Source organism: Gastrolobium bilobum, unplaced genomic scaffold (genome assembly GCF_033153095.1).
Source record: "Gastrolobium bilobum isolate Gb01-03AN ecotype WA unplaced genomic scaffold, APGP_CSIRO_Gbil_v1 utg6923, whole genome shotgun sequence".
Taxonomy (NCBI): domain Eukaryota; kingdom Viridiplantae; phylum Streptophyta; class Magnoliopsida; order Fabales; family Fabaceae; genus Gastrolobium; species Gastrolobium bilobum.
In genome coordinates, this window is record NW_026896956.1 from 70,525 (window position 1) to 82,173 (window position 11,649).

Below are 11,649 nucleotides of genomic sequence, written 5' to 3' on the forward strand. Positions count from 1 at the left end.
GTAAAATGTTAGGATTTTAAATCAATTTAGAAAATGTGTCCCTCTTTACATTAAATGGATCAAAACCCATCATATTTTAATTTGGTTTAAATGGAATGGATTACATAATATTTTGTTTTATATTATTTTGGAAATTACATATAAATAATATGATTTTTTTACTTGAATTAATTTTATGGGGTTTGCATTTGTTATTTAACATGACACAACAAACTTTCCTACACACACAATATTTTGTGAAACCCACACTTTTTGAAGAAAAAAAGAAGAAGAAAATTATGGCACGCAAAACGAATCTCTATAACATTACACAATCACTTTTCCTACAATATAACTCTTATAAAACTCTAATTTTATATGCATAGTATAATATTTTTTATTTAATAACATAAAGAAAAGTCATTATTATTAATCCAATGGTAAGTGATTTGACTAGTTTGCACGAGGTTATAGAGATTCCAACTTCAGCACAATTGTTATACCAAAAATAAAATTAAAAATTACAAGGGTGCTCATGGGCCTGTTCTCATAGGTTTAAGCAGAACGAGTCCAATTCCGATGCTTGGTTGGTCTAATTTTTTTACCTGGACCAATCCGGTGATGAACGTCTTCTTTAATGAGCTTAATATTTCGGCCCTTAATGGTTATAATGATTAATAAGTATTATTGTTTAATATTATCATTCACTTACGAGAAACTATAAGAAATAAAATTTCAACGTTACCATTAACCATATCTTCCTCAATGCAATTCTGAAAAAAATTAACTAGCACCTTGAGTCTTGACTATCAATTATAGCTTCTAGTTTAGTAATTATTGCGTGATGAACAAGCAACATGAAACAATTTTGTTGTATCATAGCAATCTACTCTGGAACTTTTGGCTCAATAGTTAGGAGGGAACAAAAAAAATGAAGGACTTTTCGTATGCTTTACAATATGGGTTTGATTTTTCTTAATTTGCATGAGATAATTTGTCTTATACAAGACACACATAAACTGATGAGACTCATTAAGAATGAGAGATAAAAGAAAAAAAAGTAGATTTTATCGACTTTTGTGTGTGTTGTCTCATGCAACATGATAAACACATTTCCCTTAAAATATACTGTTGATATAATATTCTCAATTTATATAAAAAGACATGGATTAACCGCAGAAAGAATGTAGTAGTTGACATCATATAAATGATGGATTATATGCTTTTGGCTTGCAGTATAATTTTGAAGGAAGGGGCGATTTGGTGAAATTTGTGAAGGCAGTAGCAGCAGCAGGTCTATATGTGCATCTCCGGATTGGTCCATACGTATGTGCTGAATGGAACTATGGGTAAAGTTGGATCCTTTCTATGTATCTTTTTACTGGGATGTTCTCATGTTCATATCTAATCATGGTCTTTGACTTCTGAACAGTGGTTTCCCTCTTTGGCTGCATTTTATTCCTGGAATTCAGTTCAGAACTGATAATGAACCATTCAAGGTAATCCTCCCTTGCCTTTCTCTATGCCTCATCATCATGTTCCACATACTTCTTGCTATTTTGTGAAGTTGAATTGTCTTCAGGCAGAAATGAAACGATTCACTGCTAAGATTGTTGAAATGATGAAGCAAGAGAAACTCTATGCTTCACAAGGAGGGCCTATAATTTTATCTCAGGTTTTTTATTAAATTCATGTTCAATTGTTTCTTTTTTGGACTATTTATTATGGGTTTTATGTTTATTATTTTACATAACATAACTTCACTTTCCTACACACACATTAAAGAGGTGGGATCCACATGTTTTTTTTTTTCTTTCATCATTTCACTTTTCTCTCTCCATTATTGTGTGTGTTGGAAAACCCACTTATATCATGTCAGATAACATTAATAAAACCCATTTATTATAGACATGCAGATATGGAAGCATGCTTATTTGTTTTTATAGATAATCTATGGGATTGTATTTTGTCATGTGACATTATACAAGTTACGTCATGTTATAGAGACAAAGTTGGTGGGGTTCATTGTTTAAATAAAAAATGAAAAATAAATTAAACAGTGGATCTCATCAACTTTGTCTCTACGACATGATATAACTTGTGTCATGTAACATGATGATTATATTTCCCATAATCTATATGGGTCTATGCATATTTTTAAGGCAAAAGCATTTGTGCAGTTGTGGCTAAAATAATTTGTCTGTCACATGCGCAAAATTATTAGGACATGAAGTCGGATCTTGATAATTTTAAAAAAATAAAATAATAATTAGTGGGTCCGTTTTTTGTATATGAGGCGGAGACTACTTTTCTGCTGTTGCTAAAAGTAATGCCCTATTTTTAAATATGAAAATATTAGTACTTTCTAATGCCAGATTGAGAATGAGTATGGTAACGTTGATCGGGCCTATGGTCCTGCTGCTGTACCCGACATCAATTGGGCAGCATCAATGGCTACATCTCTTGACACTGGAGTTCCTTGGGTCATGTGCCAGCAGGAAGATGCTCCTAATCCAATTGTGTGTTTTCTCCTTTCACCTGATTACATCAAGTGTTTTGTGGTTTATGTTTAATAGATTGTCTGTGTTCCTGAATGGAGCAATCTTACTGTTGCTGCTGTTTTAATTGTCTTACTTGATTGTTTTATTAACTGCTCAGATTAACACATGCAATGGATTCTACTGCGACCAATTCACACCAAATTCTAATGCAAAACCAAAAATTTGGACTGAGGGTTATACTGGATGGTTAGTGTCCTTTTCTAAATGAATCATTTAGTTGTTTGAATGGCATACTCAAAATATGATCTGATTCAATGTGTATTTCCTTTCTCATTGAACTTTTTGGTTATTTTCCTTACAACATTTTAAATTCTTTGCAATGGTAGGTTTCTTTATTTCGGTGGCGCTGTGCCTCACAGACCTGTGGAAGATCTTGCATTTGCTGTAGCACGCTTTTACCAGTTAGGTGGAACTTTGAATAATTACTATATGGTAATGCAACCTTACATGTTTTAGTTATCAACATATGATTTTTAAAGATGTTACAGATATATAAAACTATTAATGTAATCTCACCTAACAGCTTAAGCTTTTGGGTTGAAATGATTCTTTATATGATATCAGAGCCATAGCTTAAACTTTTAGCTTTTAGGTTTTACAAAAGAAAAATCTCAAATACATAAGAAATGAAATGAGCTGATACCTTAACTTTTTGGGTTGCTTGCCCTGAAATAGTACCATGGAGGGACCAACTTTGGGCGGACTGCTGGTGGACCATTCGTTGCTAGTAGTTATGATTATGATGCACCAATCGATGAGTATGGTATGCAGTCTTTCAACCTTAATATTGCATAGTTATTGGATAGTTATTGTTGACACTGTAGACATTACAACCTTGCTTCCATATGCAGTCAAGAAGATAAGTAAAAAGTATTGCAACTCAGGATTATATGTTTATTTAACATGTAGAAGACAAAAAAATTATACTATAACAATTTTATATGTGTTTTTTGTTTAGATATCTTATCTTAACTACATGATACAGGAATTATTAGACAGCCTAAGTGGGGCCACCTTAAAGATGTGCATAAGGCCATAAAGCTTTGTGAAGAAGCATTGGTAGCTACTGATCCAACAATTACATCTCTTGGTCCAAATCTAGAGGTATAAGGGGCCTTTTTAAAATTCATGTTAGATTTTCTGATTAACTTCTTCAGGGCCTAAACTTCTCATATTTTGTCAAATTTGAAGTTTTTATCCCTAGAAATGCCTGTATAATGAGGAATTTTGGTATAATTACCTATTGGTCCACTGGGTCTGGGTCAGTGCTAATTTGTGATAGGTTTCTCTGGTTCCCTTCTCCTTCCCAATTTTGTGAGTGTTGCTTTTTAGTGATTGTGAAAAAAGGCTATTATTAGTTGGTGCTACCCTAATTAATTTGGGATAAAGGTGTTGCTGATGTTGATATTGTGTTAGTTGGTGCTAGTCTCTTGTACTTAAAATACTCATTTTATGTGCTATATGAAGTGTTACTCTCTATTTACTATATGAAGTGTTACTCTCTATTTACTACATACATAATGTAAGCCTTTTACTATTTAAACCCAGGCTGCAGTTTACAATACAGGAGCTGAATGTGCTGCGTTCCTTGCCAATATTGACAACACATCCGATTCAACCGTGAACTTTAGTGGCAATTCATATTACTTGCCTGCATGGTCTGTGAGCATTTTACCAGACTGCAAGAATGTCGTGCTTAATACGGCAAAGGTTTACCTCATCAACTTATCGATCAAAATGGATAGTTCAATTGATTGGAGTTACTTTAAAGGGTGTAAATTAATGTTCATTGAGTGATTGATATGTCTATGGTCGAGCTCATTTCTGTCACTTTTTTATTCCAAGAAGTAAGTAGCATTTGCTAAGTAAAGATATTTTGTGTATGGCAGATTAATTCTGCATCTATGATTTCAAGCTTCACAACTGAATCTTTAAAAGCGATTGGTTCTTTGGAAGATTCTAGCCCAGGATGGAGTTGGATTAGTGAACCTATTGGTATTTCAAAGAATGATTCATTCTCAAAATTTGGATTACTGGAGCAAATAAATACGACAGCTGATAGAAGTGACTATTTGTGGTACTCATTAAGGTATATTATAGGCCTCCAAGTTTGAGAAAGCTTTCTTCTGACCTGCAACTCTCTGCCCAATGATAACATTTTTCTCCATTTTCTTCGTAAGCATTGATCTTGAAGATGATGCCGGTGCTCAAACTGTCCTTCACATTGAATCCCTTGGACATGTGCTTCATGCTTTCATTAATGGGAAGCTTGCAGGTATATAAAAATTTGAGCAATGACAGCTCTTGATATGTCTGTATAACTCTGTTTCTAACAGTTCTTCATGTACTTCTTAAATATTCATTTAGGTATTTCTAATTCTCTATATATTGGATGGCCCTTGTTAGAGAAGTATATAAAACATTGATGGGTCTTCACTTAACAGCTTAAGCTTTTGAGTTAAATTTGTTCTTTACATAGTATTAGAGTCTCGATGTCATGGGTTCAATCTTCACCGCCGCCCACTTTCTCTTGTGGAATTTTTTAGCACAAGTAGGTGGACCTGTGCATTATCCATCCTTCATGTCTAGTGGGCTCTCGTGTGAGAGGGCGTGTTAGAGAAGTATATAAACCATTGATAGGCCTTCGCTTAACAGCTTAAGCTTTTTGGGTTGAATTAGTTCTTTCCAGCCCCGTGTATTTTTTGTTGGATTTTAAGAGTTTCTTTCTGGTTGCTAGTCATGTAATCCTAGGCATCATTTTTCAAGAAAGGCAATGAGGAAAATTTTATTGTGTCTGGGCTGGTGTTAACGTGGATCTAAATGCCATTTCACATTTGTACCCTGAAGCAAATCTGAGCTCTGGTGGGCAACAAATACTAAGTAATCAGAAATGTAATAAGAAAGGTGTATGGTGTCTCTATCTTTCTGATGTATGTGGCCATAGATGATAGATTAGTAATTTGAAACCATAATATATATTCATGGCTGCAGACCAAAACACAAATTCAATTTTCATGCAGTTATACTGTTTTACAAACTAACTTAAAGGGTTAAAATCTTCTTATGTATACCCTGATCAAATTACGTATAATACTCAGTACTCAACAGTTTTACCTCAAGCAGTTCAAAACATCTGATATCAAATCCTGGGTTCATTACATTTCTAGATGAGGAATTTTGAATTGTTCATTTCTTTGTCATGTAAAATTTGATCTCTTTAAGGATGTAGGGAAAATAAAATCAGAGGTTGATTTGAAATGAAGTATGATCAATTGTTCTTGGCTGTTCCTTCCTAAAATGTTCAGTTCTTTATAATTAAATATTTCATGAATTATCTAATAGTAATTATCTGTGATATTACTCAAAAATCATTTCAGGGAGCGGAGCAGGCAACAGAGACAATTCTGCCATCAATGTGGACATCCCCATCACTGTTATGGCTGGGAAGAACACAATTGATCTCCTGAGTTTAACTGTGGGACTTCAGGTGCATCTTTTCTTGTTATAATGTATTTTAGCATTCAGAACAGAAGAAATTTGGTTGGCATTGTGCATTGGCTTGTTATTTCCTCTCCGCGAGATTTCACTTTATTGTCAAGTCATTTCTCATTACTACATCAGCTAATGTGAACCTTATACAAATCAGAACTATGGAGCTTTTTTTGACACATGGGGTGCGGGGATCACTGGTCCAGTGATATTGAAAGGTTTGAAGAATGGTAGTACTATTGATATCTCCTCCCAGCAGTGGACATATCAGGTTAGTCTCAGCTCAACTTAGAGCCTGCTATTTTCTGTCTCCTTTTGATGACTTCAATAAGTGATAGATATAAAAACCAAAAAAAAAAAAACCCATTAAACCCCGGCGAGGGTGGGGCAAGGAAAATCTTTGTACACAGTCTTACCTTTGCATATATGAGGAGGTTGTTTTCCGAATTCGAACTTGTGACCTTTTAGTCATAAAGAAGTAGCTTTACCACTACTCCAGGCTCGCCCTCTTCATTAAGTGAATAGATATAATTGAAATAAATTGGATTCCATTTTTCCATTTTGATTGAGGTCATAGAATACACAGTCTATATTTTTGTGAATCCAGGTTGGCCTTAAAGGTGAAGACTTAGGTCTGTTTAATGGCAGTTCTGGACAGTGGAATTTACAATCTGCCTTACCCAAGAAGCAACCCTTGACTTGGTACAAGGTAATCTTTATAAGAATATATTGAAAAAAATTTTACAGCAAGCATTTTAATGGCAGCATATATGGCTTGCTTGTAACTCTTAACTCCTGAAAATATCCGGCCTGAAATACTTCTTTCTGTATTGCTTCCTCTTCAAAAAGACCATTCCATTATTAGATGCAACCGATAGCATCTATTAAAATTCTCAACTTTTTCTTAATTATTCTCCCATTATTATGACTGCGTTAGATACAATTCTCCTTGCACCTATTTGCTTCACTTGGATTTAGGTTAGAGTATGGATTTCCAGCATTGTGGTCCATTCTAATTTGAATGTAGTAGTGTATATGTCTTGTACTATTGTACATGTATTTGTTTGGTACAGAAACATTTTGGACCTTTTGGCAGGGAAACAAGCATATAAATGCTTAACCTCCTCCTGGCCCCTTTTTTAATGCCTCTAATTCTTATTAAATATTACTCTTCGTTATAGTTTTCCTCAGCTCTGTTTGGATTTGATATCTTCATCTCTCAATAGCATGCTACAATGAAAATTAAGGAAATGCTACTATAGGACAGAAAGACAAATGTTTTTGCTACTAATAGTACTACATGTTGGATTAGACAAACTTTGTTGCTCCCTCTGGCAATAATCCAGTGGCAATTGACTTCACTGGGATGGGAAAAGGAGAGGCTTGGGTGAGTGGACAGAGCATTGGGCGATACTGGCCTACATATATCTCTTCAAATGATGGTTGTAACAACTCATGCAATTATAGAGGGTCTTATGATTCATCCAAATGTCTCACAAATTGTGGAAAACCATCACAGATACTGTAAGTGTTAGATATTCTAGATGAGAGAAGTTGAAAGTAAACTTGAATGGTTTGAGGAAAGCAGAAGCAATACTGTTAGATACTCATTGAGCCTCTGATTCTGCAGATATCATGTACCACGATCGTGGTTGCAACCAGATAGCAACACTCTTGTATTGTTTGAGGAAAGTGGAGGCGACCCTACACAAATCTCTTTTGCTATAAAACTGATAGGAAGCTTGTGTTCACATGTATCTGAATCTCACCCTCCGCCTGTAGACTTGTGGAATTCAGATACAGAATCAGGAAGAAAAATGGGGCCTGTACTGTCACTTAAGTGCCCTTATCCTAATCAAGTCATCTCTTCCATCAAATTTGCAAGTTTTGGAACACCTCATGGGACATGTGGGAACTTCAGCCATGGAAACTGCAGCAGCAATAGGGTTCTATCCATTGTGCAGAAGGTGTTATCCAGCTTTCTTTTTAAATGAGAAGTTCATATGCATTTTGCCTAATTTACTTAGATATTTTTCATTTCGGTTTGGACTGACTTTAATGAGTTTTAACAGGCCTGCATTGGATCAAGAAGTTGTAGTATTGGAGTATCAATTAATACATTCGGAGATCCATGTAAAGGAGTGACAAAGAGTTTAGCTGTTGAAGCTGCTTGTACCTAGCTTGGATTCGGCTGGAAAGTACTTTCCAATTGTCTTAGACTCTTAATAAGAATAAAATGGTATGGAGAATTTGGTACGGAGAATTTGGTACGGAGAATTTAATAAGAATGTTGGGAAAGTAGGATAGGCAAAAATATATTATCCATGTTTGGTATGTCTTAAAGTTACAAAAAACCAGTATTTTATTTTTCCCGTACTTTTGTTTTGAACTAGGCAATGAAAATAAAATGGTAGTTTGAAGTGTGGTATTTTTTAAATTCAAGAATGGAGAAACACCTTTTATTATTTGTAGACAAAAATGCCCTCAAAAAGTCTATATCAAGTACAACTTGTTTGAAAAAGTCTATAATGGGTAATTTCGTAATTTCAATACACATTTCCATCAATATTTCACCATCAACCAAATAAAGCATTAGTAAAAATAACCCAACTTTTCTGATAAATTTTTTGCTTACCAAACACTTTTTTATAACTTATCCGGGCACAAAAAAGTTTCATCATATTTCGAGAATTTTTTCTCCAGTAATAAAAAATTTCTCCCATACCAAACACTTCCTTAAAGATACTTCCTCATTATCCAAAGTAAAATGATAAACCAGGAAAAAATTGTCAAATGAAACAGTTTGTGTTATAGTTTGAGATATTCATTCAGTTGATTAAAAAAGACATTACCCAACACTTTTTTTTTGTTGGAAAGATTCCCCCGGTAATCCCATGGGCTCAAATTCTTTGAGCCGCCTATGGATTAATCTAGAGTTCGGAGCGGGTCAAAAATTAAAGTTTTAAACCTCTCCCCAAGATGATATTGATAAGGATCGAACCGAGGTCCTTTCCATCCGCTCAACTCCATTAATCGTGGTCCTTTAACCCAACACTTTTTAACTTCGCAAAGAAACCACGCGTCAGTCTATAATATGTCAAGAAAGTTAGAGCCTATTTGAACAAATTGAACTTTCATTATTGTGGGATAAACAAAGTGTAGGTCATGGATTGGAACATTAAAAAAATGATTCTTCATATCTTTAGCACACATTAATCACTATAACTTAAACGAAAATGGTGATCATGGGCAACATTTTTAGGCCCTTATTTGTCTGGATACAGTACAAAGAAACCAAAATGCAGGAGGTAAACAATTTGATCACGAAACATGTCTTATTTTTCATGATTCATGATCTTAGTACTGAGCAATTAGTTCTTCACTGGTGGCAAGCCCGGATGGCCTCTGGAACCTGCAGAGGTTGCAAGATGTTGAAAAGAGAGACAGAGTCTGGTACTTGTTCTCCCCTCCCATCATTGGCATAGGAACCCCTCTCTTCACAGGACTAACATAGCCTGGCCTATAAGTCTGACCCAAAACTCCTTCAACATGATCTGTATGTTTCTTAAACCTGAACTGTGTCTCAAGATGAGCAAAAGCATCATCTGATGGCAATTGGTAGTTGTGAACCTTGTTTTCTTTTTCTCCAATGGGCCTTACCCTAATGTCCAATTCAAGCAAACCTGAAACTGTAACTCTCACACTGTTTGCATCATCTGTTCTCTCCACAATCACTTCTCTTTCATCACCATTAGCCCTCCATTCAGCTTCACCATCAGTAGGAATGATAACTACTTCACCATCCCACTTTACTGTAAGAGAGTCAACATTGTCATCCCAGTGAGATACTCTATTGGCTGCAACAACAAGAGTGTGTGTGTCAAACATTATAGCAAGTGCTTGCACCCATGTATAGTCACGAGTCCTTCCTTGTGGTCGAGTACCAATGAAGTGAGCATTGATTTGGAATTCATCATCAGAAACGATGGCAAAGTTTCCTCCTTTAGCGCCATGGAAGTAGAACATCACACCATCACCACCAACAAAGCGAGGATCATAACACAGGGAACCATAACCATCACAGTTTGCTTTTCTGACTGCCAAATGAACAAAACAAACTCGACATAAGTTTCATACTCACTCACTCAACAAAGGTAAATTTTCTTTTTTCTTTTGGAAAGGATCAACTTACACCTATACAAGGATAGCAAGTTTTACACACGACTCATAAATTAAAGCCATTAAATACATGTGGAATCAACTACTAATAATGAGTATAAGACTTACTTGTTATGCATAATATATAAAGGGGTTTACATTTCTGCAGCTGTTGTATGTGCAGCAATCAAATACTTGTCATATATATAATTGAAAGCATTAAATGCGAGGAATCATAACCATACAAAGGATGAAAGCATTAAATGTGGGGAATCATAACCATACACCTGTCGTTGTTGTACGTAAAGCGACTGCCGAAATGATTTTACCATATATAAATTATGTATATGTGAGAACTTACATTTGCAAGTGGCTTCACATTTGCTGCTACAATCAAGGAAACATGCCTTCTGCTTCTTGTTCTTCTTTGGCTTCCTCTGTGCGCACTCCTTTGGACACACGACGGTCTTGAACTGACAGGAATTCTTTGCTTTGCAGAAACCTCGTTCTTGTCCTGTCTTTAGAGGTGTCAACTTCTCATAATCTGATGCTTCATCTTTTGGAGGCTTTGTTGGCTTTTTAGCTTTTCCATTTCCATTGTCTTTGCCTCCTTGGTCCTTTCCATTTCCATTGTCTTTGCCTCCTTGCTCATTCTGTCCCTGACCATTGTCTTTGCCATTTCCTTGACCATAAACAATGGCAGCTTCCATAGCAATAAGTAAGATGAAGAAGGCCACCAAGATGCTCCACTTTCTTGCAGCCATCTTGGTGTGATCTGTAAGCTATTAATTTGAACCTTTGTTTCTTTCCTCTTCTTTGATGATTTTCAACTTTTTCAATGACACAAGAGGATAGATGGAGAGGACAGATACTAAACAGAATATTTATAGAGGATTTGGCATGCAAATTGTCCCATAAGTAAGGCTTAAGCTTTGCTGATATCCTTTTTCTTAAAACTCTTGAAAAGTTTGTGGTTGCTTGGTAGTAATACGCGGGCTTATTCAATGCTGAATTTTGAAAGTGCTAACAAGATTTATTGACCAAGTTAACACAAACACTAACTTGCTGCTTAAACATGTTCCTCCTATGATACTATTATTCTAAATACAACTAGCACGTTCTTTTTTGGCTAACAATAAAAAGAGAGCTCTAGTCTCTAGAGAAGACTAAGTTTATTGACATATATAGAAGACTTGTTATTGAAGATTACAGCCATATTATGGACCCATGAATTTAGCTCCTTAGCTGTATGCATATAGCCACCACTAGTGTAACCATTTTTTATTTTTTTTATTTTCTGAGCTTCAATTATAAGCTACACGTTAACGTTACGATAATGTCACGTAATAATTAAAGTTGGTCTGTGACTTATATTCAGATTCGATGTTGAGAGCGTTTAGCAATGAATTTAGGTCTAGTAACGTGGTTTTATGTGTTGTGTTGATAACAAGAAGCTTTCATG

The 11,649-nt window shown here is 35.2% G+C and overlaps 2 protein-coding genes across 3 annotated transcripts; one reads left to right on the top strand and one right to left on the bottom strand.

Annotated features, from left to right (window-relative positions):
* Positions 1 to 1,243: 1,243 nt before the first annotated feature.
* Positions 1,244 to 8,449, top strand: LOC133302970 (beta-galactosidase 8-like). The gene is made up of 17 exons (XM_061502794.1): positions 1,244 to 1,328; positions 1,412 to 1,478; positions 1,562 to 1,654; positions 2,355 to 2,498; positions 2,638 to 2,726; positions 2,867 to 2,972; positions 3,216 to 3,303; positions 3,526 to 3,644; positions 4,089 to 4,250; positions 4,430 to 4,629; positions 4,721 to 4,815; positions 5,918 to 6,027; positions 6,187 to 6,300; positions 6,637 to 6,738; positions 7,342 to 7,553; positions 7,660 to 7,996; positions 8,102 to 8,449. The coding sequence occupies exons 3-17, from the start codon at positions 1,568 to 1,570 to the stop codon at positions 8,207 to 8,209; spliced, it is 2,073 nt and encodes a 690-aa protein (XP_061358778.1). The 5' UTR covers positions 1,244 to 1,328; positions 1,412 to 1,478; positions 1,562 to 1,567; the 3' UTR covers positions 8,210 to 8,449.
* Positions 8,450 to 9,386: 937 nt separating this feature from the next.
* LOC133302972 (uncharacterized) lies at positions 9,387 to 10,951 on the bottom strand. 2 transcript variants are annotated; one of them, XM_061502797.1, is made up of 3 exons: positions 10,852 to 10,951; positions 10,549 to 10,770; positions 9,387 to 10,126 (listed from the first exon to the last, which is right to left on the bottom strand). In XM_061502797.1, the coding sequence occupies exons 1-3, from the start codon at positions 10,949 to 10,951 to the stop codon at positions 9,387 to 9,389; spliced, it is 1,062 nt and encodes a 353-aa protein (XP_061358781.1). The 2 variants fall into 2 exon arrangements, with proteins under 2 accessions (XP_061358781.1, XP_061358780.1); XM_061502796.1 differs by having other exon boundaries at positions 10,549 to 10,951.
* Between the last annotated feature and the right edge of the window lie 698 nt (positions 10,952 to 11,649).

Coding starts and splice junctions, on each gene's coding strand:
- LOC133302970 (XM_061502794.1), top strand. CDS start 1,568: ATGAAACGATTCACTGCTAAGATTGTTGAAATGATGAAGCAAGAGAAA. Junction 2,499..2,637: donor AAGATGCTCCTAATCCAATT/GTGTGTTTTCTC, acceptor TTAACTGCTCAG/ATTAACACATGCAATGGATT. Junction 3,304..3,525: donor TGCACCAATCGATGAGTATG/GTATGCAGTCTT, acceptor TACATGATACAG/GAATTATTAGACAGCCTAAG.
- LOC133302972 (XM_061502796.1), bottom strand. CDS start 10,951: ATGGCTGCAAGAAAGTGGAGCATCTTGGTGGCCTTCTTCATCTTACTT. Junction 10,127..10,548: donor ATGTGAAGCCACTTGCAAAT/GTAAGTTCTCAC, acceptor TTCATTTGGCAG/TCAGAAAAGCAAACTGTGAT.